The 26915-nt window shown below is 43.5% G+C and overlaps 1 protein-coding gene across 1 annotated transcript; it reads right to left on the minus strand.

Moving 5' to 3' along the window:
• Positions 1-743: 743 nt before the first annotated feature.
• FERMT1 (FERM domain containing kindlin 1) lies at positions 744-20371 on the minus strand. The gene is made up of 15 exons (XM_010403019.4): positions 20291-20371; positions 17028-17201; positions 15288-15521; positions 13675-13821; positions 12922-13135; positions 12381-12483; positions 11079-11186; positions 10098-10229; positions 9909-9958; positions 7446-7570; positions 6275-6381; positions 5477-5698; positions 4685-4809; positions 2809-2950; positions 744-1677 (listed from the first exon to the last, which is right to left on the minus strand). The coding sequence occupies exons 2-15, from the start codon at positions 17176-17178 to the stop codon at positions 1504-1506; spliced, it is 2034 nt and encodes a 677-aa protein (XP_010401321.2). The 5' UTR covers positions 17179-17201; positions 20291-20371; the 3' UTR covers positions 744-1503.
• Between the last annotated feature and the right edge of the window lie 6544 nt (positions 20372-26915).

A 26915-nucleotide genomic window follows, 5' to 3' on the forward strand; every position in this document is an offset into this window, starting at 1 on the left:
TGGTTTAAACTGCACAGACTGGGAGGAATTCCACTGAAGCCCATTGACAGGGGCTGGGGAAAAGCAGAGCACATGGCATGAAAATCAGGGCTCCCCATTTCCAGTGCTGTTTATGAATTTATGCAGTGATTTCTGCAGCATCCCTTAGTGATATAAAAACACCAGTCCATTGTATTTCTTCAGATATGTGAAACCAGTTTTGGTTTGTCCAGTAGTTTGATTAATTCTCCCAGCTTCACTCTGTCCTTGCTTTACAGGGTAGTATCAAATTTCATTCACTTCGGTGGATGTGTGTGGCTCCTTCAGGCAGGCAGAGCTGGTGGCTTCAGGGCTGGTTCCTCAGAGGCATCCACAGCTTCTCTGGACATCCTGTGCCAGGGCCTTACCACCCTCACAGGGAAGAATTTCCCCCTCATATCCAATCCAGCCTTGCCCTCTGTCAGTGGAAAGCCATTCCTCCTTGTCCTATCACCGTGTGCCCTTGGCAAAAGTCCCTCTCCAGCTCTCTCATAGCCCTTCCAGGGGCTCCAAGGTCTCCCCAGAGCCTTCTCTGCTCCAGGCTGAACACCCCCATTTCTCTCAGCCTGTCTCCAGAGCAGAGGGGCTCCGGCCCTCTGAGCATCACTCTTTGCATTACGCAGCCCACACATAAGATCACTTCTACAGGCATTTCAGATCCTCACACGTGTACATGTATAGTTCAGTGAGATGTCACAGTGAAACAGAGTAACAGGGACAGTAAATAGAAATGCTCACACTCACAGGCCTCTTTAATAATTTTACATAGTATCTAAAGCCCATTTTTCAACCAGGTAAGTAACAATGTTCCTCAAAAGATGAATGTTTGGGATCCAGGTTTGCCATGATGAATGCTCTGCAGCTTCTCTGGCTTTCAGGAGCCACTTCAGTGGGTGAAGGTCGACATGGGTTCTACATTTTTGAACAACTGAGTAATCACTACAGGAGTTTCGATAGCTTAGTCTTCAGGAATTTGGAATGTTTTGTGTTCTCAGGGCAAGTGTTAGACAAGCCATGGAGCTTTAAAATATGTATTTATTCAGCTCTAGTTCTGATAAACAATGGCCAGTTTAACAATGGCCAGTTTAACAATGGAAGTTGCCTGGCTGTAACAGAGAAGAAAATTCACTGTACCATATCCTCAAGTTACATGCCCTGGATGCTTAAACAGACTGCTGCAATTAAAAATACTAGATTAAAAAAATGCCCAGTGGCTAGACACTGTTTCTTTAAAAACATTGAGCTATACAAAAAGAAAACAAAGACAATTAAATTTTCCTCAAGTATTGGTGATGGAATTGCCATACTGCATCCAGTGACCTTAGCTTCAGTATTTAACAAAAACTGTCAACAGTCCCAGTCATAGTACAAGATTAATTGACACGTACAATAATTACTAACCAGCAATTAACAATCAGAGATATTGTTGTTTAATCTCTGGTAGTCTTAGCTGTAAGAAGCAGCAGGCAGCGGGAAGACTTCCTCTCATTCCTGACCTCCAGTTAATTTGTGGAAGAGTTCTTCATCCAGTGTTTCATTGTGGTCTTTGGAACGCGTTGACAAGAAGATGTAGCCCCCAATATACTCATGGATGATTTTGCAGTCTGCACTCAGACACGTGAAAGCAATGGACACATTCTGGTCAAACTCGATGGCAACCTAAGGAGAACGGACATGGCAAAATCAGACACAGAGATAAGCTGGGAAGAAAGAGAAGTGTGAGAGCACAGCTGGATCACAAATACTGTGATGAAGCAGTACCTGCCCCTGCTAACCAAGAGTTCTGGGTCTGCTGGATGCTCAGGGTGTTTGGCTGCTGGTTTCTGGATTTGCTGCTACATCAGGGCCCTCTTGTGGTGAAATCTTTTTGCTTTTTCAAGCAGGCAACAAAATCTTTTAGCTCTTTTTTCCAATAGTGTACAAAGTGAACACTGGAAAGAGCAGGAATGGCCCTCCTGATGCTTTGTTTACCGAATAATGTTTAATCTGTCCATTGTTATTTTCTGACCTTAAATCTGCCTTTGGGGTCCTGGTTTGGGTTTCCAGCTACTGTTAGTTCTAAAATGCAGCAAACTGAGCTTAGTTGCTCACTGGATTCTGCCTTTTTTGAGAGGAATTTAAAATACACCCAGCAACCTGACCCAGAATTACACACTCTGGCACAGGGAGTACTGCAGGACAGCAGTAGGGAGTGTATCTGATCTCTCCTGGTTCCTGCAAATGGATGTGGAAACTCTGTAAGCAGGAACAGTTCCCAGGCTGCTTCAATTTATATCAGGTCACACTAGTTCCACCCCAGCAATCTACAGTTTACAGAGCTGGCTTCAAGCTTTGAAACCCCAGAGCAGGGACCACACATTGACACAGAGTTGCAGGCCTTGCACTCTCCGTCTGGGATTTGAAAGAGAAACTGGCTTCCTGTATCCGCTCTCTGTAATAGAGGCTGAATCGCCACAATGTAGGGGATGATGCACGAGAGTTAAAATGAGATTTTACTGACAGAGCAATAAACACAACATGTTGGAATTCACCTTGGAGTCTCTGTATTTCATCCCGTCAAAATCAAGGGCAACTTGTAAAGACTAAGCTTGGTAGGAACCTTTGAAACTGGCAACCTTTTAGTTTCTGATTTTTGACTACAGACTCCACTAAGAAAAACTGCAGACAGCTTATTTAATAACGTGTCGCAACACGTTCAAAATCTTTTCACTGAGGTTTGAAAATATTTTCTGAAAGCATCCTCCAGTGTGTGAAATGCAAGGACTGAATGCAGAGCTGTTCCAGGTTTACCTGGCGGATTTCCCAGTTCACATTCCACTGCTTCATGCTGGAGAATCTCCATGTTGTGATAGGATCTCCTGTGGCCATATCTATCCGTATCAGCCTGTTATAGGACACCCCAAGCACATCATCCTTCTTGCTTCCCTTAAACCTGAAAAAAACCCAAAACCTTTGAGCAGATCTGCTTTGCAATTATTTCAGGCTAGAGAAACATTTCAGCTGCTCTCCTCTGGAAGTGCAAAAAACATGGGAAAAGTCACAACACCCTGGGATTGAGGAAAGCTTGGACCCATCATTAGAACAGGATTTTTTTATAAAGCAAAAGTGTAGCCTGGAGAGCCATGGTGTAAGATGGAAAATAATCAGGCAGGTAGATCTGGCTGAAATCTTTCCAATTCACTGTTTCCTGCTAAAAAAATACTGTTCTTCCTAAATGCATGAACTTGATTATATTTTTACTGGAAAAAATACCAACAATAATTTTTGTTGCTTCATTTCTCTAACGTTGAAACATGTTCTTCTAGTTATATTAACCTATATTAACCTAAATTATATAATCAAAACAACTGATATATACATGTTTCTGAGTATAACTCACATTACAAAATTACTGAGGCATTTTAACATTTCAACTTTCTTCTGATTAGAGACAAAAAATACAAAAGTATAAGAACCTTTGGGGGTAAGAATTTTTTGAGTTGGGAATAGCTAGGAACAGATTACTCTGGTACAGAAACTACCTCCCTCTACCTTCATGCTGAAAGCTGGAAGAAATCTCATCTGTCTGCTGTGAGTATTTTCAGTATTTTTCATACTGTTTGTGAACCTTCTCTCTTTAGATGCAGCTGGGAAAAACCTTAGGGAAAAAATCTCACCTGGACACAATTTGTGCTTTACTTAATGCCCCACTGAGATACTGCCCAGCAGTTTGTAGCAATTCACCACTACAAAATGCAGTTTAGGTGTTGGGTTTGTTCATGTTTTTAACAGGATTAATGGTGACAGATGGGGCAAAAAATATGTACCTGTGTTAGTAAATTCAACAGGATCAGGGAGCATTTTTAGGCACTGAATTCAGGGAGAATTCTGGCTCTAAACAAGCAGTGCTCCCTCAAGTGACTCCCAGGTAGTTTGGAACCTGCAGTTCACATGAGGCTACTGGATTTTGGGAAGTCAGAGTTTAATAGTGCAGATGTGGGCAGTTCTATGCCAGCTGGCCTCTGTGCCAGACAGTGGTTCCCAGCTGGTTCAATTTATACCACAGATGATTGCTAGCTGGCTCTCAAAGGGGTGTTAAGCACAAATTAAGCAAGGTGCCTCCAAGTACGGTTGTGTCAGTACTTTTCAGCTTTTTGGTGTTTTGTCAAGAGAAAAGACTGCAGGTCAGAACCCTGCTGTGTCCAAGGAAGCTGCTGTGAACACAACGGGACCTTTCTTGTGCTCACTGCTCTTCTGGATGAACCTTAAAAAGGGATCATCTGCTGTTTTCTTAGTGAAATACAAAAGAAATTAGCATTTTATCACATTGGCATGAGCAAGGGTCAGAGTGAACACATCCTGCAAACCTGAGCACACCAGTGAGACATGCATTTTTGACATTTGGGAGAGTTTATGACAGTAAGGGTTTAATCCTAGTGAGAGGTTACTTCAGGCTAAACCCAGCAGGTCTGTATGAAGGCATAATGCAGAGTCCCACTCCAAGAATGGAGCTACTGGGTGCTACTCCTATAGAAAAAAACAGCAGTATGGAAATGACTAAAATTCCAAAAAAGTCTGTGGGGGAAAAAATAGAAAATGTTTCCAGAACAGGGAGTCAAAGAACTTCCTGCAAATCACTGAGCATGAACACGTTAGAGCAGCTTGGCATGAGTGAGAGTGCGATTACCTTACGATGTAGTAGGATAAGCCAAACTCAGGCAGCGACTGCCAGGCTTGGATAAAACGCAGCTTGGCCTCCACCAGGGACATCTGGGATACATTTTGGTGGGCTTCCAGAATACGAGCGGTCAGCTGGGAAACACAGGAAGAGAGAAAGTTTTCAGCTGACTGGAGAACAAAAATCCTGTTGCTTTCACTAAGACATCATGAGGTCTGATGCTGTGTTCAGACACTTCGTTGTCAGTGTTTGTGCAGATGCAGCACAGAGGGCACTTGGGGACAGATCCCGAGTGCCAAGGGCAGAACGGACAGTAGGGCCTCAGGTCTGGGTTTGTGCAGCACTGCCCTGGCTCCGTATATTGCTCTGGAGACCCTTCTCAGGATGGGCAGGCTGACTTCTTACACAGCTAAAGCACTGGACAAGGTATTAGGTGGAGAGGAAGGAAAGACACCCAGGCCAAGAGGACAGGAAGACCCTGTTGTTTCACATGAAAACAGCAGCTTTCAGTTGTTAAAATCCTTCCTTTCTTACTCTGAAGAGACTTTCAGGAACAGTGTTATCAGGAGCAGAACATCATGGGTAACTTAAGCCAGGCTGTGGATGTAGGAGAGGTACTTGGAAGAGGTGCCAAAACACCTGTCCCGGTGTTCAGTTTAAAGAAAAAGCCTCTTGCAAAGGGACAAATGACTATGGCAGGGTGTTGTACTGTATAGCTTCCAAATGCTGCTTCGATCCAGCCTCATCCCTAAGCAACCACTGGAATTGCCCATACCAGCCATCGAGCCATGCTCAGGATACCTGCTTGGACTTGAATTTTTTGGTATAGCGTGGTGAGACGAAGCATTCGGGTTTCATATCTACATTCTCTGGCTCAGAGGCAGTTTGGGAACACATGGTCCAGTTCTTCATCTGTAGGAACGAAAGGATCTTTTCGACCTCAGGCTGGTAGGAGCTGTCGGCCATCGTTCTGCCCTTGGAGGCTAATACACAGGCAGCCATCCACCGAGCGTACTGATCCTCCTGCAAGACAATTCATTGTTTCATACTGTTCTTCCTCCCTGATTGCACTAGTTCCACCTACCCCTAGGTTTTAAATTTTCAAAGAAATCCAGTACCTTGAAATAGATTCTCTTGTTTATTGCATGACTAGTTTTCACCTACTGAACATTTTTACACAATTTAATCAGATACATTACAATAAACTGAAAACTAATGTAAGATCCTTATCACACTCTCCTCATCTGAATGGGGAGAGTTCTAATTAAGAAAAAAGAAAACAAAATCCAAACCTCAATCCTCAGAAAGCATTGGAACAAAATACTGTAACTTTCAAATTTTATTTTATTTTTTTTATAGTTTGTTCTGGTTTTCTTTCTACCACCTTTAGTTGCCAACTGATGATAAACACAAGATTATTAACTGTCCTTATGTCCTCAGAACCATTATGTATTTATTAGGCCACTATCTCATTCTTAAATTTTCTAAAGATTTAGATAATAAACTCTCTGCAGCATCCTCATTTTTCTATACAAATTCTAGAACAGGACAATCTGCCATAAATCTTGAGTCCAAACTTTCCCTTTTCTTATTACTCACATTATCACATCTTAAATATACTTCATTCATGCCGTCAGCAACAGGAATTAGTAATTTGATTCCAAACTTCTTTGCTGCAACATTTACATCTGGTACAACTTCACATCCTAGATCACAGAGAATCAGAAGGAAATTAATTTATTTCACTACTATATCAGTAACTTTAATTACTGCTTTAATACAAAGGAACTGTACTTCATGGTTGCTTTCCTTTGAGATTAAGGGCCAAGACTTTTGAAGCTTAGGCCCTAATGAAAGGTTTTTGTTCCAGTTCACTGCCTGGTCTGGCTTGCCAGGCTGATGAATGCTCTGAGCTCAGGGAGCACGTGAGTCAATGTGCAAGTGAAAGGATGTGAGTGCTCCCAAAACCTCAGCCTGATCTTAGGAAACGCTCAGCACTTAAAATGGAGAGGAACTGGTGGGAGAGGCTACTTGGTGAGGTTCCAGCCACCCTGGCTGTTTTTTCCCATGCATTCTCTGACCTACTGAGGATATGCAGATTGGGATGCAGAGCCATTTGTTCACAGGGGTCAATCTTCTATTGCAAAGGTTTCTTCTAGGATGAGTCCTGGGCATCACTGGTTCCCTGACGCTGAACAAAGGATGTCCCTGCAGGAGTAGATGTAGATGGAGGCTATACGGGGTGCTGGTGTTTGTGTGCACACCTGGGGTTCCTCCTCCAGCAGCTGGTTGTAGCCGTGGGAATCCCCATGCATGACACAAACAAGGCCCAGAGAAGGTCTTGGAGCTGTCCCTGCACAGCAGAATGCAGGGACAGCCTCTGGCATTCCTGCCCATGGCATCATCCATAATCCTCTGCTGCCAGTGTGCGTTCTGACAAGGACACAGGGGAACACTCCCATGTAATGCAGAGTGAAAGTATTTGGAAATAAAGCACCCCACAAGTTACATTCCCTACCTGACCCATCTTTAAGAATTCAGCAGTACATGGCATTTTACAAATCAGGCTCTGATAATCCCAGTTTGGATTAAACTACTGAATCCTTTCTGTTTATTCTGCAGGTGCAATCTGCCTGTTTAGGAGTCTCAGGAATTGAAAAAGTTCCCAGACTAAATGCTGCTGTGCTTGCCTTCCTGAGCCTAGCAGGGATTTCTTGTTTTATTCAGTTCACAGATGCAACAAAAAAAGGAAAGAAAGGAGAAGTCCTACCTTTTAGGTTTAGTTTCTCAATAGGTTCTCCCTGTGCAGATTCCTTGTTTTTAAAATAAGATACTGAAGTGTCTCTGAAGACAAACCAATATGTCTTGATAGCTTTGAGTGCCAGCTTCTTGGGCCTACCAGAAAAAAAGAAATCCCATTGGTTTATACCACCACATACAAAGTGTTAAGTCCCTCACACATATTACAGAACCTCTGAAATTCAAGGTCATAGCCATGGCTTTGGTTGGGTTACTCACCCCTGTGTCAGTGAGGGGGTAGGAAATGCCTGGATCCAATTAAAGTTATTCCAGGTATGGATGTGGTTTTTACTCCAGATTTTAGCTGAATCTGATCTATGATTTTTTTCATTTTTTTCCTTCTATTACTAATCAAAGCCATTCCCTTCTAACAGACTAATTTTCTTCCATGAACTCAGTAACACAAATGTAACCCCTGATTTGTTAATATGAGTTGGCATCAGTTTTTCATAGCTCCTTATCTTGAATATCTGCACCCATAAAACCAACTTCTATTCATTGTAGGGAAGCAGAGACCATCTTTTTTGGCTTAATCCGAATAATATCTAACACAACAAAATTCTATTCCTTCACTAAGTTTATAGAAGCTTTGTAGCCCTCCAGGAGAGAAAACCGGAGGTATTAGCACTACTTGAGTAGAGAAATACTTCACAGCTAGTGACAAAGGTCATCAATAAAGTGAGAAAGAAGAAAAAAGAAAAAAAAAATCCAGTATTTCCCTTTAAATCTAAGATGATGATATAAAAAGCATAGAACTAGCTGGAGAACAGTAATCTATTATATATACCCTTATTACATATACCTCCAGACCTTTTCTAAAAATCCTAGTTTAGAACCTTTTCTAGAAAATGGCAATTTCAAAATTTAAATTAAAAAACCTCAGATTTTCAAACCTACCAAATAATTTGGCTTTTAGTTTTCCAATACAGTGGTATTCTTCAAAAATAAGGGACTATAATTTTTTTTAGACAGATAAAATTATTTTTCTCTCCCTAAAGAAGTTGCTGAAAACTTTGTAGGAAGCTTTTTCTTGTTGTTTTTGAAAAAAATACTGCAATTCTCCACAATACTGTCCCCACGTGAAAGCAGCATTTACTGTGGTGCATACTGTGAATAAATAGGAATAAAAGTTCACCGTATGAACAGTCGGCAGTAGGACAAGCACAGCTTTGCATTCAGGCTTATTAATCAAATAATTATAACCACAAAGTGGTGGTGTTCCTTTAAAGAAATGTTTTACACCCTACCTGGATTCTACAAGATAGGAACTTTTTCATGATGAAAAATAACTGCTAAATGTCTATAAAAGGAAACTGTTCTACTGCTGGGGAAAAACAAATAACCCATTGTTAAAAGCCTTAATTCCCTTTCATCTTAAGCCACCTTAATAATAAGAATGTCAAATAAAATTCCAAATTGGAAATTAATAATTAACAATTGTTAGCAGTTAACAAGTTAAAATTTTTCAGATGCAGTTTTCAGTTCCCAGATTAAAAATACCATCTGCCAACAGAACCAATCTGATAAATATTTGTACAACAGAACACTTTATCTTTCTAAAACACAAAGACTGTTTTGTGATAAAAGGCATTACAGACTTGAGGTCTCCACAGTCATTTAAATCACCCATAAATCAAGATATTATAATGGGATCACAGAAACTCATGGGGAATTATAAGGTAGAGTTGGGTTGTGAGCTGTAAAACCTGCCTGCAGAGGCACATGGCAGAACAAAGGAGCACATGGCGGCACACTGAGGCTGCTCTGCACCGGGCCCTGGGGGCAGGAGGTGTCACACGCAGACCCTTATGAAGTGTGTTGCTGATGTGGCCACACGGGATAGGTCCCACCATGTAAGGAAATAGTGTGCCTTGGAAAGGTGGATAAAACCAGCTCACTCCTTTGAATAAACGATTCAGGTGCCCTGCCGGTCTGGGTCCGAGATTCAACCACCGACAGAAACTCATTTTGGTATTAGAAAAAACAGACTCGGTGTTTGGTTAGAAAGGGATAATTTGAATTTGGTTTTTTCTTTTGTTTAAAAAATACATTCCCTGGGGTTACTTTCAGAAATTCTTCTCAGGAAGAACAGTTATTTTCTTCTAGTTTTTTACTGGCAAAAAGAAGAGGTAAATGTGATTGAAAGTAAAACCGTAGGCTCTTTTGTTTAGAGACGATGACTGATGAGTATTAGGAAATAAAAAGAGCACAAGTATAGCTACACAGCATCCCAGGAGCTGGAAAGACTCGCCAAGGAACACTGTCAGAAGCAGGAAGAGAAAGACTGGAAGAGAATTTTAGGCTGGTTAGACCTATCTGGGGTATTTGTCCATTTATAACTGTCAGATCTACTGTTAGATTATAACAAAAAACTCAAGAGATCTCTTGTAAGGTTAAGCTTTTTGTTTTGTATGTTTTAATTTTCACAACTCACCTAACTAGCTTGAGATTATCAGCAAGTTTCGGGATGTCTGTGATGTCCTCCTATCAGGAATAATTAGGAATAATTTTAGTTCAATGCACTCTGTAACCAACTGTTTTAAAAAACCAAGGACCAGGAAGGCTCATCACAGCCAACAGATTTGGCACAGCAAAAGGAATTCTGGGATCCCAAAGGACCTACCAAAATGTTACTTTTGTTTCCACCTTCCAGTGTCACTTCCAGATTGGAAAGGGCAGCTTCTACTTCATCTACTTCCGATTCACAGGTGGAATCCTGTGTCTCTGATGATAATGATAACTTGCTTACATGATACTAAAATGAAACAGCAATATCCAATAGTCAGTACATCAATTATCACACACAATCACAGCGTTTGAAAACAGGCCCTTTGTTCTCCTGAGTCATGGACAACTGTGTGAAGTTCTGCAGGAATTAGGGGGTTTTCCCAAACAAAGAGTCATGTCCACTGTGACTCCTGTCAGTGCAATGGCTGATAATGGTTTCCTATTTTAATTATCAGTGTTTGTATTCCTTTGCTGAATAATTGTCCCTGATCTGGGAGGCTGACTCAGTGCTACGTTTGGATCCCTAGTCCTGCCATCCATACCAGGTGGAAACTTAGAAGCAAGGTTCTCTGGTGTTCTGCAGTGACAGGCTGTGAATTTTTGGCAGCTCCATTTACATTTAAAAGGAAAGAACTTATTATTAGTAAGGATTTGTGCTTTATTACCTATGGTCAGAGACTAAGCCATGCTCAGTCATGTTAAATTTCCATGTACTCCATAGTGTCCCTATCTTCAAATTGTGCTGTAGCTTTTTTCCTGTCTGTTGGGAACGTGTATATTAGAGAAATTTTCAGGAAGAAGAGGTGAATGGATGGTAGCTGGTATGGGAAGCAACACTTCATACTAATACTGATATCAAAGTTATATTCCAGGTGCAGGTAATGTTAGTAAATGGTTCCAGAATTGTTTGAATAATGGTGTTACTGCTGCTACTGAGTTTAGTTGCTTTGGCTGATGGATGTTGCTGATTGTTTCTCACCAGAGGAGCAGACCCCCAATCCAAGCAGAGCTCTGGCCTGGGCTCTATCCTAGTCTTGTCCTAACCTGTGCCTGCCTCTTGAGGGAACAGGTTTTGCAACTTGGCTCAAGTACGTGCCTGTAGCGCAGCGAAGATGAGCATTTCCTCCTCCGTGCAATCGATCTCCTCCAACAGGATGGCCCAGCGGGCTTGTTCGTATATTTGGTTGATTCGCACTGCATCGTACTGTAGGAAAGAGCAAACACTGCTCATAAGTGACCTCCAAGGCACAGACTCCAACCAGCTGCAGCTGATAGCGCTGTTCAGCACTGGGCTGAACCACAGCGGTTGTTTCCTTCCTCCTCCCACCTCTGCCATGTTCCCCTCCTTGTCTTGTACCAACTCATGTGATTGTGTGCATGGTCCCAGGCCTTGCTGAGCCAACAGAAAACCAACCAGGAACCTCTGGCTGAGGCAGAAGGTGAGACTCTGACATCCCCTTTTGAGGCAGGAAGCCTTGGACTGGTGTAACTGAGACATGAAACCACACTGGGAGAGTGAAAATCACGTGACATGGCTGACTCGATTGTGACCTGCAGAATTCTCTTGTTCCTCATTTCCTTTCTTCTGCTCTCAGCTTTTTCAGTTCTGGTTCTGTCTTTGCACTGGCTTGACATTTGCCAGATCTGCTTTAATTCACTATCTGGTTTTTGAATACTTGGTTAATAAGCTGAAGTGACTCAGAAATATTCAAGCCCCAGAGCTGGCAAAATGTAGATGATGGGAAGGTAAACCTTGGAGCATGACCTCTCCCAGCAGAGGTTAGATATTAGGTTGCCTGAAGCTCTTTTGGGTAATTTCATCCTATGGCTCTGGGGCTGGCTGGGGCAAAGAAGGGAAATGTTTGGGCTGCTGAAGTTCAGACATGTACTTGGATTTTAGCGGGGGTGGCATTTCACCCAAAAACATGCCAGATAAACTGGAAAGTGCCCTGATTTCTTCTGAGGGCTTCAGCCCAGAAAAGCTGTGAAATTCAGTGAGGACAGTGCAACATAAATGTCATTTTAAAGCCCAATTTCAAAACTAGGACTCATTACATCATTTAGAATGCTGCAGGTCTAGTTTTCCCCTTAATTTTTCCTGTTAAAAGAGATGCAGAAAATAAACCAGCCCCTCTGGAAATAGGGATACTGTTTCTGTGCTCTTCAGATCCCATCTTTATATTTAAGATCTTCTTTCATATGAGGAACAGTGATTCAGTGTCCAGAGGGTAAAAGTGCAGCTGTAGCTGAGGGGAAGAAGCTGGATTTGATCTCTGAAGGGCTTGTTACAGATCCTAGCTAAAATCCTATATATAGCTATATATATGCTATATTACTGTGTAGCTCCTTGACATGAAAGGAGGCAAACAATGAATAGCAATAAAAGCAAGGCTCTTACTTTTGGATTCAAATCAAAGAAAGTGTAATATTTGAAGCGTAGAAGAAGTTGATCTTCCTCCAGAACACCTTGTTCCATAAGCGATCGAGATGAATCCAGCCAGCTGTGGAAGAAGACAACCCACAGATTCATCGGTACAGGAAAAACCATCACACCTGCAGAGCTCCAGTGCAATTGTGAAACAAAAGTGGGAACAAACAGCTCTAATTCCTCTAAATCCAGGGAAAATTCATGTAACTCAAGAAGGTGGAGCATTCATACAGACTCCCAACTTCCATTCTCTGTGTATACACAATAAGCAACATTTAATTGTGCAGAACTCAGTCACCTATTTAACGCAAAATTATTGAACCTATCCTCGTCTCTTTCCACCGTCTACTTAAAGCCTTTGGAGTTTGCCATCCAAACTGTCCTTTAGCTGTGCCCACCCACAGTGCCCAACTGAATTTACCTTTGTCTAACAACAGACTTTAGTCCAGAGCCTGCACAATGACATCACTGATCATTTCAAAACAAAAGGATCTCAGGAGTGGCACCTTACCCTGCGTTGAGTTTGGCTTTGTCAGCCAAAGTCCGTGGCTGGTACATCTCTGCCAGTGTCTCCGGAGAACAGGTGGGGTGACTGAGGGCCAGGATGCTGCAGTTCTGCTCAGTCGCGGAACTGTCACTGAACCAAGTAATTGTTGAAGAAGCTGGTGAGCCACTGACAGGATCATAAATGGGTGTCATGGTTTTACTGTATAAACCTGGATTGGCTGCAAGTTAAGAGCACAACGTTATTCCCATGAAAACGGGTCCTGTCCATCACTTTCCATCATAACAACGGAACCCTTTTCTTTCAACAGTCTCCTATCTCTGCTCTTTCCAGCTGGCCTTGTCCTTTCACAGGTGAGGTGACCTCAGGGACAGAAGTGCTCTTTCCTGCTCTGTGAGATCTCAGTTGTGCTGGACATGGGAAACACATCCTTTTAAGCCTTTATTCCTCATTTTCCTTGCAGGTTGCCAAATTTCATGAATATTTTAAGGGTGGTCCCCCATTTTCAAAGGGCAGCAGCACATCCTGTGTGCTGTTTTCTAGTGTGGCCTTTCTCGTATCAAGGGAAAGGAAAACATTTTTAGAGACAACAGGAAAATACTGACATATTGGAGATTTCTTGACTGATTTCAGGCCCACTGTGTTTCTGAGACCATCCTACACGAAACCAGCCTCTCTGGGCTCAATTGCGTAACAAAGAATTTCTTCCTCTTTTTGACTTTTAGTCAGAACAATAAAATCATATTGATTTTTCATTACCTGGTAATCCAGAACTCACTGGAGAGTTGCACAGGTTTAAGATATCTTCTGTAGCTGGTTCTTTGCTGTTCTTGTCTTTTTTCTTTTTCTTTTTGAGTGTGCCTTCTGATTGCTTCAACAAAGAGAGTTCTTCTGGCCGTCTGATATCTACATTGACAGTTTAGGAAGTGAAGCAAGATGATTACATCCAAAAGAGCACCCGTGGTTGGTAACAGCATTTCAGGAAGATTCATGTTGCAATCTGAATTTGAATTTTATTTTTAGCAGGTTGAAAGTAGTAGCTGTGGAAAATCCACAAATTCTATAATAAGGCTAAAGACTTTGGGCTGTGAGAGTGAGTTTGGACAGGATTTAAATCTACTTTTGTAGGAGTGTAACTGCCTTTTAGAATGCCAGGAAAAGGCTCTTTCTCCCTAACAGCTCTGCAGTCACCTATGAGCATCATAACCTCTGTGAAATACCTAAATTATGAATAAGCAAGAACCACTGTAATTGAGGTTCATGCCTTTTATTACTCACTGTATTTCTCATACAAGATTCTGTCTTGGTTCTCACTGTTCTCTAATGCACTTCTAATTCAGACAGGTATTCCCAGTCACAAACGTGGCACATCTTTTCTGAAAAACACTTTTACCCTGGAGTAAGCAAAGATATTTTTGACAATATTCACTCATTCAAAGTAACAGTGTTTCTGCACTGACTCAATCTGGAGGGAAAATGTAGGTAAGAATATTTAATTTGGCCAAATGCCAGTTGAACAATTATGTTCATCATTATATCAGAGCTGTTAGGTATAATAAAGACACTACACCTTTCACAATCCACTGCTAGGAGATAAAATTGAAAGTGGATCAATATGAGGCAGTAAATTCCTTCTGAAGATGAGTATGTTAATGGGCTAAACTTTGAACATCTAAATTAAGATGAGGAATTTAATCACACTTTTACCCTAAACCAAATGGATTTTGAAAACTGCTTGCAGACTCAACTGATTTCTGCTGATCACAGGCACACCTCTGGCATGCTCCAAACCCTCTACTTGGAAATGCTCCGTTATTGGAAAGGGTAGAGACTTGGGGACTCGGTGCTGTGAGACATTCATGGGCTGGGGTGGGCTTGTTAGGTATGCCCTGACCTGAACATCTAGAAGTTTTGAACATTTGAAACATGCTACTTCTGAAGTGAACACATATAACAGCTAGGCAGAGTAGAATCATTAATGCTAATGAAAATAGGTGATAAATCGGTTGACACCTGTAAAATTGCCTATGGTGAAAGCTGGTGTAGGACATTGATAATCTCAAGCTCCTAGTCAATGGCACAGAATAATCAGGACCAAGTCCTGCTCCAGAAAGACAAGGATTCCTAGAAATCTGCCAGCTTTGACTATCCAGTACTCCTGCAGCTTGTGGGACACATTCCTGACAATGCTTGCATCAGTTATCACAGAGGCTGAGAACCACTGACATGCACTGCCTACCAAACCCCCCCAAAATCTGTCTCAAACTTCTCTTTGAGCTAAACAGTTTTGTGAGGAAGGACTTCACATCAAAACAAAGTCACCCAATGAAATGCTCCAACTTAGTTACCAGAGGAGATTTATCTTTACTTACTGAGCATTTTGCAGATGTCACTGACAGCTCTGAACACCATGGAAGAGAAGCTGACTTTCAGTCTCACAGTCTTCATGTTTGGCAAGCGAAGCCTCAGCATTTTGTGCTGAGTAGTAAAGACCAGCTTAGCATCTGCCTGCACCCCGTATTTATCCAGCGTCCAGTGGGTTTTCAGAAGCCAACATTTTTTTTGCTCCCACCAAAAAGCATAGTCTGACCAGTCTTGTGCTATTTCTAGGAAAATACAAAATGGTTATCAATAAACTATGGAGCAAATATACAAAACATTTGGTTTGGAAACAGGTCTCTGCAAACAGGAATATTTATTTAGATTAAAGCAGCAACTACAGGTCCCAAGACCTTGTTTGCTGAATTCTTGTGGCAGTCACTGGGAACTAACTTCGTTTTCCCTGAAGAGCTAACCTAGGTGCTGACTGTGGCACTGCCTTAGTCTTGTGGATATCCACAGGGAAAGAGCATCTCCTGAATCTGGAGCTATACATGGTACAATGCTGTTGGGATTGTGTTGGCATAGGAACAAACAACAAGGGTACCCACTTCACAACTTGTCAGTGCAAGCTGAAAATCCTCCCACAAAATCTCCTGTGCACCCAGATGGGCACAAGCTCTTCCACAGCCTCCTGGTAGCAGCACCTGAGCAGCTCATCTGGAGAGTGTTAAGAACCAGTTTCCAGTCCATGGAAGTCTTGGTTGCACACAGCTAGGTAGCGGCACATGCACAAGGAAAGAGATAAAGTATTGCTGCTCTCAGTTCCATGGGAATTGCAAGGTTAGATGACTTCCCAGATGTCAGGGTGTAGCAGCAGATAAAGCTTCTGTGTGATCTTGGTCAAGCTGTTTCAGTCTTTGCATCAATCCTTGTTCCTCATCAGCTCCACAGGCAGAGGCTATTCCTCAGCATGTCCATAACACAGCAGAGCCCTGTCCTGTTTTGGAGTTTTCTTTTGTGTCTCAAGAGAGCTGCTGGCACAAATCAGTTACAGATTTGCTTTAAATATTAATATAGAAAGCTTTTCACACCAGTTGAGTATTTTAAGAAAATAGTGTGAAAAATTAGCCTTCTGACCCCGTGGAAACTCTGGCTACCATCAGTTTCCGGCTGAACCGTGTGTGTAAGTGTGCAGAGAGGGTGACAGAAGTGATCAGAGATTTTCTTCCTGTGCTCACTTGCTCCCTGTACACAGGGTATTTTACTTTTCATTTCCTAACTTTGACTCAGCCAGTCTTGGCTTTTCCTGGCTCTTCCCAGCTGGATGTATGCAATGGACAACATGGCTCAGATTTAGGCTAGAATGCCACAATAGCACAGGAAACAGTAACTTCTGAAGTGCCTTTAACAACAACTCCTGTCTCTCTGACTGCCACGGGTGATAAAGAGGGTATCATCCACCTCTCCTGCCCCCCAAACCACACACCTGTAACATCTGTCTGAAGAGGGAGTTGAATAGCTAGCCTGGTTTAATTATTTTTGTCTAACTGAAAGGCAAACCCAAAGTTTTGTTGGCACTATGGTAACACAGGGGCTTTAGCAACAGAGGGTGGAACGTAGGGAGGGGTTCTGACCACAAAACATCCTGAGTTTGAGAACCTCCATGCTCTGTGCCATGACACAGATGTGAGGCAGTGCCTTTTAAAAACCCACAGAAGTCTTTCTTTGTAGAGGGAAAGCTACCCATATTATTTAGTAACACTGTATAAATTCAACAAGTCTTTACTCACTGATTTTTTCTACTAATTTCAGCATCAGTCCTCCAACATGAAGGTCCCCCGTGACCTGTAGTGGGAATTCCTTTTCTGCATCTTCATATTGATGATCAACTCTCAGCAAGAGGTCCCAGGTGTGAGACCCATATTCAGTTGAGGAAGCCATCCTGGGAAAGGTCTGTGTAAGCTCTGCAAAAGCAAACCAACCAACCAAACAGGGTGTTTTTACTCCACTCTCTGAAACAAATGCATTTCTCCATAGTCTCAACATCGTTCCATGCTGCCAGGACTTCGCAGCGGCCTTGGCTGGAACTTCAGAGGTGTTATCTTGCTGCCTCTGAACTAGACTCTGCTCTTGTGATTGCTCTTGCAAGATAGGCATGTGGGATTTTTTGGTTTTATTCTGATTTTGCCACAGCCCCAACCCAGATGCCTCCATTTGGATAGAGATAGCTCAGTTTTAGCTGGGTTTGCCCACCAAACAGTGCTAATCTGCCAGCCTGGACACTGTAAAGCCTGCAGCTGTGGGTGGGAGCTGCTTTGGTAATCTGTCCAGTGAACAAAGGCATTTTGTTGACTTGTACACTTAGGGCTGTAATTTTCACTGCAAATCAAAGTTTACACTTGCAGTTCTGCCAGCTTGCTCCCATGGGACCAAATCCAGAGAGTAGTTTTACCTATTTGGGTAGATACAAGGGGAGACAAATAACTTTAGTGGCTCTCTGCCAGCATTATCCAGGCACAGATCTGCAGTTCCTGCTGACTTGCACAGGGATGTAGGCGCATGTCATTCTCAGCAGGGTGAATCGCCTGAGATCCCACCAAGCTCCTGCCAGGACAGGTGAACAGTAATCATGCCAACCCAAACTAGAGAAGATGCTCCAAGTAGAAGCTTTGGTTATTATCAGCTGAGTTCTGCTGAAGAAAGAGCTTGTAGGTATAAGGTAACTGATGCTGCCAGCAGGATTTGTGATATTTAACCAGTGGGAGAAGGTACCACATCAGCTCTCTGTCCTGAAACAAGCCTTTGCAGTTGAGGCTTAGGCACTAAAATGGATGAATTCCATTTATCACAAACTTTCAGCAATGCACGAGAACCCAGGTCACAGACTCTGATGGAGGGGCCCCACACAGACCGCTTCTAACATAAAAAATAACTAAGCCAGCAGGGATGTAACAACGTTACAGGCTGTTGTAGATCTTCTTAAAAACAAGTATTTAGTAATTTAGAACCTGATGTCAACCCCACTGATACAAAATTTGTCATCAAAGGGATAATAGAGATGAGGTGGTAATGACAAAGCTGACTAATAAGGAAAAGTCATTCCAAACATAAAGGCAATGAAAGTGTATGTGTTAAAGATTAGATGGATTTCCCCTTAAACAAATGACATTATAAATGAATAATCTGACCAGCTCAAAGCCATCCTTTTAGAGGGAAGTCACCTTACAAGCGAGTTTCACTGGGATGGGGCTGGGAGTCTGCCCTGAAGTTCCAAAACTACAGACACATATAGAGAGCCTGAAGTAAGAAAACTGCAGCTTCATAACTATATGACTCCAAGAGGCCAATTTACACTATGGAACAAGCACTGTTGTTAACTGGGTTCTTGCATGTGCCAGCCTACACCTTTACACCAAACAGTTACTAAACCAACAAGGGTTGATACTTATCCAAGAAGTTTTCTTGGCTTGCCTTGGTAAATAAAGGTATTGTGTTGGACACTGGGCACGCTGGCTTTCCTGCCTCTGGGATAAAGGATTTTGAATTTGTGCTGCTGTGTGCCACATGGCATTACGAGCTTAGGTATGCATTAGACCAGGGGTTACTCGTGGAGGAAAAGGCCCGTGGCCTAAAGCAGTCAAGACCCAGCTCCTGAGATGGTCTCCCAGGCAGGTGAAGCTTTCAGCACAAATGCAGTACGAGGTGCACAGAACAGCTGTCGTTGCAACGTATTCATAGCAAAACACAAATCCTGGCTTCAGAAAAGTCAAAATGCCCCTAGTTATGCTCCTAAGCATCAATAAACAACTTCAAAAATAATCCATGGCCAAAGGATGAGAACTATGTGATTTTATTTCAGGAGCACAGGGGTGCAATCTGGCAGATGAACTCTACTTTTGCCCACCCTTGTTCCACTATAAGCCATTATTGTTACAGAAAAGCAGCAGTCCCACCTGCCCTCTTAGGCCAGTGAAAACATTGAGGAGCTGATGTGGATTTTTTTTGGGTGTCTTTTTAAATTTGGTTTCGCTTCCCAGTCTAATTCTGCACACAAATGCCTGTGCTGACATGGGTGAAAATGAGTAGCCCAAGGGGTGGGTGAAACCCTTTCTTTCACTGGCTTGGAAAACCATGGCCTCAGTGCACTAATCCTGGCACTCCATCATTCCCTAAAGCCGCTCACTTCCCCACTTCCTCTTCAAACCAGGAGGTTTCAGTTTGAAGATATGGCAACACAAACACTTGTAAATCTACTGGAGTACGCTGCACAAACAAAGCCTGGTCTCCAAAGCGCGGCAAGCAAAGCAACGAGGACAACGAACCCCTCAGTATTAAACCTCATCCAAACCCAAACTGTCAGGGCTCCACATCTTACAGCCTTCAGGTCAAGCCTGGATCTGCTCGGGAACGCACCCCTGCTCCTGGGCTCCACGTGGGAGCTGCAAGGCCTGGCACGGGTGGATCAAACAGGCCAGAAACTTGTCCTCAGGCTACTGTTGTCTCCACTCGGGATTTCTACTGTGCATTTTGGTCAACCCAGCTATCAAAAAGCAGCAATGGCTCTACAGATCGAGCTCTCCGCAGATTTTAGCCCTTACAGCCCCAAACTTCAAACGCTGAGTGGGAATGAAGAAGGACGTGAACCGTGCTGGAGTAACGTGCTAACGACCGGGGGTTACGGTCAAGAGGGGTGAAACGATGTTTCCCGAAGTATCCCTCGGGCTGGCGGTGCCCGGCGCAGCTCGGAGGGTGCCGGGGGCCCGAGCTGCAGCGCGCGGGCTGCAGCGCCCACGGCAGCGCCCCTTCCACTTGGAGGAAGTGCTGGGCGGCAGCGGCCCCGCGGAGGAGGTGCCCGCGGGGGCCCGGAGTGCGCCGAACAGCAGCGAAAAGGGCTGTAAAAAACCGAAACAATACCCGGGCTGTCGGGCACTCCCGCCCCGGCCCCGCCGCAGGTGCCGCGGGGCAGCGCAGAGCCGCCCGCGGGTGTCCCGTGCCGGGCCGGGGTCGCTCCGGCATCGCCCCGCGCTCCCGACAGGCGCCCCGCGCTCCTCACCTGCGGTCCCCGCCAGCAGCGCTCCCCTCGCCTCCCGCGCCCTTCGCCGCCACCTGGCCTCTGAGAGACGGCGAGGGGAGGAGCGGCACCCCCGGGGGAGGCGGCCCTTCCTCCCTTCCCCTTCCCTCCGCCCGCTCGCGGTGGGAGAAGGCGGCGAGGAGCGCTGTCCGCCCCGGCGGCTACTCAGGCTCACCCGCCCGCATGCTGCCCAGAGACAACACCTCATCGATGACCGCAGGCCATCGAGCAGCTTCAGGTGTTGCCTTTAGAGGTCTGAGACTATCCGGAGAATATCAGTTCCGAGGGTGCAATGGCAAAGAACAGAAAGATGTGTTTGTGAGGTGGGGATGTGTTAGAAGAGGCACAGAATAAAAGTGGATTGAACGGACAGGAAATGGGCAAAAGCTTCTCCATGAGCCAGATTTCTGCAAAAAGTCTTTCTTGCCTTTAACTTTTGACTTGCTCGGTGGTACAGTGACGAGGTAAAGCACAGTGGAAAAACCAAACCCATGACAGACAAGAGAAACTGAGAGAATAAAGGAAAAAATTCTTTCAGATTAAATTCATATCCTGGAAAAAGACTGCAGAGATATAAAGGATGAATCTTTGACACACTATGGGCAACAAACAGTTACTCTCATGAGAACAACACAGCTATGAAGTTGTCAAACCACAGATAATAATCACAGGATATTTGCTCCCCTAGGCTCTCTCGCTCCCTGAGCTGCTCTGATCATGCTCATCTCTTTAGATTGTCTGTGCATGCACTTGTCATATCAGACAACCTCGGAGACAGGAACTTGAAATCTCATGAAGACTTTCAGGGCTTTCTGTCACCTGAGGGCACACAGAGGTCTTTAATCATTCCAGCCAGACCCAGCTGGGACCAATTTCAGGTATTCTCGTTAAGCTTGGGGTGGGTGAGTGTTTGGTTCTTGCCTGAGTCCATGTGGAGTAACTCTACTTTTGCTGCTCCTTAGTGCTGTCTTGACTCAGTGGCCTTTTAGATCTTTGTAGGGCAGTTTGGTAAGCTACCTGCTTATTGTTTTTTAAATAAAGGTGCCTATGCAGATAAGCAAGTAACTTTGCATGGAAAAGACCATGGGGTAATATAAAATTCAGATTTGAATTGCTTTCAGTAGTTGGAAAAGCAATTGTAAAAATTTGAATAGTTGTTTTTGGGCGAGAATATCCTGATGTGTGCTCCACAGCTACATGAGCATTTACTTTTACTGGTTACTTTTACATCTGAGCCCTTACTTATGGGATGTAAAAGTAAGTTTAGGATGTAAAACTAAGAAGCTTTTCCTGGTGCTCCATTCAGCCTAAGCAGAGATATGATGCAGAGGTCCAGGGAAACTTGTAAACAGCTAAGCCTGCTGCTTAGAAACACATCCTTGGGTTTTGTTGTCTAAACAAATAAAGCAAAATCACAAACACTTGATCAAACTGAGAAAAAATGGTGCTTGGGATATAATCAATAAAAGCAAAGATGGTTGTCAGGCCAGTCAATAAACATTGACTCCTATCACTAGGCTGGTCTAAATCCTGACCTCTTCTGAGTTTAAGCACTATTTCCTCCCCCCCCCCCAGTTGCCTGTGAATAACTAACTTGAGAGAAGAGTCTGTAGAGTTTGATGTCAGCCTTGTCCTGCTGTGCCAGGAGGACAGGGGCTCATGTTCCTTCTGAACTGCTCTGGGACTGCTCTGTCACCCATCTGCCAGATCCCTTGGAGAGGGAAATGCACTTGCTGTAAGCTGGAAGAGCTGGATGAAGAAAAAAAAGATCTGGGAAAAAAGCCAGAAGACAGAGAGGTTGGGGTTAGTTCTCTGTGAATCTAGCATAAATTGTTGCAAGAAGATAGGTGGATTTTCAGTCAATGCTGCCTCAGCATTTGAGGCAGTGATAGTTCACCTCTGAGGAGCTGCAAAGTTAGGGAATGTTTTGGAGGCAGTGTGTTCATTTTCAATCATCTCTCAAGAGGCTGAGGAAATCAGATTTGAAGAGCTGTAATTCTCTCATCCTTTGGGATGGTGAGCAGGGAAAACCGTAATGGAGTAGCAACTTTTCTGGAGTTCCCATGGAAAAGGGTAGGAAATGAAACCTCCCTTTGCAGCTTCTTAATCAGTTTATATGCTAAAAGCCTCCTTTAGTCAAGAATGAGGCTTACTGGATATAGGTACTGTTAATTTATTCTTGCAGTCACTCAGTTAAGGCTGAATGTGATCTGTTTAGTTTGATTCATTTTCCAAAGGGTCTACTAAACACCTATGGCTGAGAGGCTCTTAGTAGACAAATGTATGTTTTTGGGAGCATGAGGAAGTAACATGACAAAGACAGAATAATAAATACTGAATTTTTTTGTAAAATGTGTATTTCTTTTTCCAATATACTTTTAATAGCTTCTCTGTACTTTTCCTAGGCCAGCATTATAAATTATCACCAGATGATAATTTAATCATGTAAGACTGGCTCTGTTGTTGTGTCAATGGTCTTGTAAACAAACATGAGGTCTGGAGAAATGTCTTTCATTCATAGGTCTCTGTATTTCTGTTATGGTTTTTCCTTAACTATCGGAAAAAAATGCTCAGTGTTTAACTTTGGGTACTGTTGGGGTCACCTCAGTTTGTGATGTATCGGTTTTCTGAATTCCCATTCCTCTCCAACTTGCCTTACATAGATTCTCTTTGCATTCTCCATGCAATAGCTGTAATACTTCCTCCTTCTCCAGAAGCAACATTTCCCACTTGGGGTTTGCCAGGCTGTGTCAAAAGTGGATCTAGAGCAGAACCACGGGGGGATGGGGAACAGCAGCGATTTGTTGCAAGTGCTGCATTTCCCCCAAGTCTCTTTAGACACTGATTCACTTCAGCTTTTCCAAGGAACTACTTGTGGGAGTGCCAAGAGTTTGGAGGGCAGTTGGTGAGCTCTCAGTGTAGCAAAAGTTACATAAAGAAGTCTGTAAAATATTTAAATGCTCCTGCAAGTACCTGGCACTTGTAAATTTACTAAAGCCTTGAAGAAGCTACCGTTGCTGTGCTGAGTGTCTGGGCTTAACTTGCAGGTGAAGTCTAAAGCTGAGGAGAGAACATCGGTGTCGTGTTCTCATATGCTATAGCTGGTCAATGGAGCGCTTTCTTCATGCAACGGCATCAAAACCACAGAGGGGAGATGTACAAGGGTGGTGCCCTCTCTCCCCGTGGAGAATTTGTTATTTTGTGATTTTTCTGAAATCTACGCCTGGCAGGCAGATGATTTTTGTTGTCCTAAATAAAAGTATTTTCCACTTGTTGTAGGCAAAAAAGTTAAGTGTGTATCTCTGTGTCCCCCCCATTACCGATGAAGAAATTAATCAATGCAAACCCTGGCATGAGCACCAGGCAGTAGTGACAAAGCTGTTGAGAAAAGCTGATCTGTACCACAGAGGGTCTTCATGTTGAAAATCTGCTCTCTGATAAATGTGCATAGATGAGAGGTGGCAATACTTTATCTTTTGGTATCCCTTGGCTGTACTGCTTGTCAGTGACACTAGCAGCCTTGGTCTAAATATCTGAAGTTTTAGGAAAATTCAACTCCCAATGTAAGTCCTGTAAGTCGTACCTGGATTAAGAGGAACAATAGAACCCCCCTCAATCTTGCTCTTGGTTTAGAGGAGAGTAGAAGCTGCTGTTGCAGATCTGATCTGGAGTCTGAGGCTGATGCATTGGGGTGTCCCGTGGTACAGAACTGACAGCACTGACCCATAATGAGTCAAGCTCAAAAAGGGCGTCTCTGTGTCCCGCCCTCTGCGTATTGGGACTTCCGGGGGTTTTAACAGTCTGCTTTCTGTCTCTGCCTGTCTCATGCTTGAAAAGCACCTCACAGTGCAACACTTCTCTACTTGGTTCAGAGGGTGAGTCACTTAGCAGTGCTACCAAAACCCCCTTCCCTGTGAGGAACTGGGAAGGGTGAGAGGAAGGGATCAGACCAGACCAAGGAGGGAAGTGCCCGAAAAGGACCATAACAGTGTGCATGTTCCCCAGACAGCTGACTGATGACACAGACCTCTCTCATGCTGCTTTCAGCTGAAGCATTGAACCTTTGCAAAGCTATAGTTGCAAACAGAACTGTTTTTTCATGACCAAGGATGAACTCATCCTACTATTCAGCCTTTTTACCTTCCTTCAGTCTGGTGGTTGCAAAATAGAGCAGAAAAGTGGTGGTTTAGACTGTCTTTTAGGCTTTTAAAAAAGTGTGTCTCGGTTGTCAAATGTGTTATGTAGCGTAAGACTTACAGAAATTCTTGGTGTTACCTTTTCTGTGCTCCTACAAGTCAGGGCCACAAGGAGGTGGTACCAAGCTAATCTTGAAAATTTTCCTCTTAAATATGTATCTACATGGTTAATTAAAGGAAATACATTTTCCTTCTCCACCCTTGGAACCCAAGCACCTGCTGTGAGGTTGTAAAAGTTATGAGTTAAAAGTTGTTATGCCTGTGTACATAAAATTTAAAGGCTACAAGAGACAGCATTCTATCAAAGGGTGGCCAGTGGGTTGAGTCTGCGCTGCTACTGTGTGGTGATTCTTGTAGATCCTGTGTCGTGTCTGATGGAGATGTCTTTCAACTCTACTCTCAGCTGTAGGACCAAGTGAAGAAAGAGCCCCAAAGGCAAACATAGGATTTGGTACTATTCTTTCCTAAACAGGAGTGAGAAAGGCTGGGTTCAAAATAATTGTCTGATTACATGCTGTTATTATAACTATTTTCTTTAGGATACTGTTTCTCAGTTGGAGAGACACTCTGAGATATTATCTGAAGCTGATTGAGACTATTTGGATGGGAGCTTTTAAGATAAATAGACTCACCTTTGTTTGACCTCTTCAGTTTAAAATTGCTCATATTGATAGTAGCCTAAGTAATTCTTCATCGTTTTTAGATGCTTTAAATATAACAGCTGTACTTACAAGACCTAAATGAAACTGAAAGTTCTGTGTGTGTGCAGATGAACTAAAGATAGTCTTTTGCCCGAGGACAGTGAAGCTGAAGTGGGGGGCAGGGTGGAACTGCTCGGGGTAAAAGTGGCCTCACTCCATTCCCAGAAAAAGCAGAATGACTGGAGATTGCAGAGTGGCTCTGTTGTAAATCAGCTGTTTCTGAGCCACAGGTGGCAGAGGCAGAGTCGTACAGGTGTCCCCTACTCCAGCCCTCGGCTCTGGGTCAGTCCGGTGGGAGCCGAGTGCTGCTCCCTCAGGGCAGAGTTTGGGAATACAGCCCCGAGTCTCACCAGGACTCTGTGGTGCAGGTGGGTGGGACCTGTGCTGGCTTCCAAAGAGCTCTGCCCTGTGAGCTGCTCCTGCTGTCTCCTGCCCGGGCCACAGCCCTGGAGAGAGCAGAGTTGTTGCTGCAGCAGTTCTCCCTCTGCGTGGGCCACACAAGTGTGCCCTGTGGGCTGGGTTAGACATGTGGGGCTGGATTAAGTCTTGAGGGAAGAGCTCTTCCCTGCTCCCTACACCTAACTCGGTGTGGAGGAGAAGGCAGCACTGTCCGAGTTATGCAACGCATTAGCAAATTTGGGATGCTGCTGTGAAAGGGGGTTGTGCAACTTTCCTGAATGAATAATGCCTGATGAAAGCAATGCAAATGCCGTGTTGCTAAACTTGGGTTTCCATCCAAATGTGCAAATATTATTTTTAAAAATTTTTTTAAAGTGCTAGGCTCAGCCTTTTAAATACAGAATCTTTAAATAAGACTTCCCTGTGTCTATTCCTGCGCCTAAATCAGTGTCAGCCTTTTCCAGAGGGCTGAGCAGCACCTGGAATTCCCCTAAGGCATGTGACCTGTGAAAGCTGTAGCATAATTAACACTCTGAAAAATCATGTTGCAGATTCATGTGCCTAAGGGTAGGTTTTTTCCCTTGTTTTTCCTTTTTCTCCCCCACCCATTCCAGTCTCTGGCTGGATTACCAACTCTTACGATTTTATTGTTACCCTTGTGTTAATTCATGCTTCTCAGAGCTTTCTCTCTAAAAGTCAGGCTGAACTTTGAGAACAGTGAGGAAAACCTGACAATATGGATTCAGGTGTGTACCAAACCCATTCGCAAACATTTTATTGATTATTTAAGAACTAATTTAAGGAAAACAAGGTCTTATCAGGCCACAGGTCTTTAAAAACTGGCAAAGTTTTCAAGCCTTGAAGTACTGCTTTAAATATTTCTTTAAAAATGAGCAATTTCTGAAGATGCCTTAAACAGCAGTTGTTATAATAGTGGTGTTATTTCATCTCTTCTGGCTGCGACCCAGTGAGGGGTTTCTTGCCTGGGCTTGCTGAAGGACCAGTCATTATTTTATTTGCTGTGACAGAAGAAAACTCTGATTTCTTTGTAAGACCAAGCAAGTGTTGGATACTTGAATACAGTCTTTTAACTGCGTTTCTTCAATGTTGGGTCATGTTTATTGCTGCTTTGCCGTTAGAGCTGAGCACTGATAAAAGAGAAACTCCCCAAATGCAAACTTCTCCTTTGTCCTGACACACTGCACACAAATCCCATTGAGTTCAGCTTTTTCCTCTCTACCTGTGGCTGAATCACATCCTGTCACTCACTCACGCAGATCTGTCTGCAAGATGTGGTCATCAGAAATACCA

The sequence above is a fragment of the Corvus cornix genome, chromosome 3 (assembly GCF_000738735.6).
Source record: "Corvus cornix cornix isolate S_Up_H32 chromosome 3, ASM73873v5, whole genome shotgun sequence".
Classification (NCBI taxonomy): Eukaryota; Metazoa; Chordata; class Aves; order Passeriformes; family Corvidae; genus Corvus; species Corvus cornix.

Excerpts from the sequence above, each read along its gene's own strand:
- FERMT1 (XM_010403019.4), bottom strand. The coding sequence starts at position 17,178 with ATGGCTTCCTCAACTGAATATGGGTCTCACACCTGGGACCTCTTGCTG. Across the intron at positions 15,522-17,027 it reads GAAATTAGTAGAAAAAATCA|AAATAGCACAAGACTGGTCA; the intron begins GTGAGTAAAGAC and ends GTATTTTCCTAG. Across the intron at positions 5,699-6,274 it reads TATATTTAAGATGTGATAAT|GAGGATCAGTACGCTCGGTG; the intron begins GTGAGTAATAAG and ends ATTGTCTTGCAG.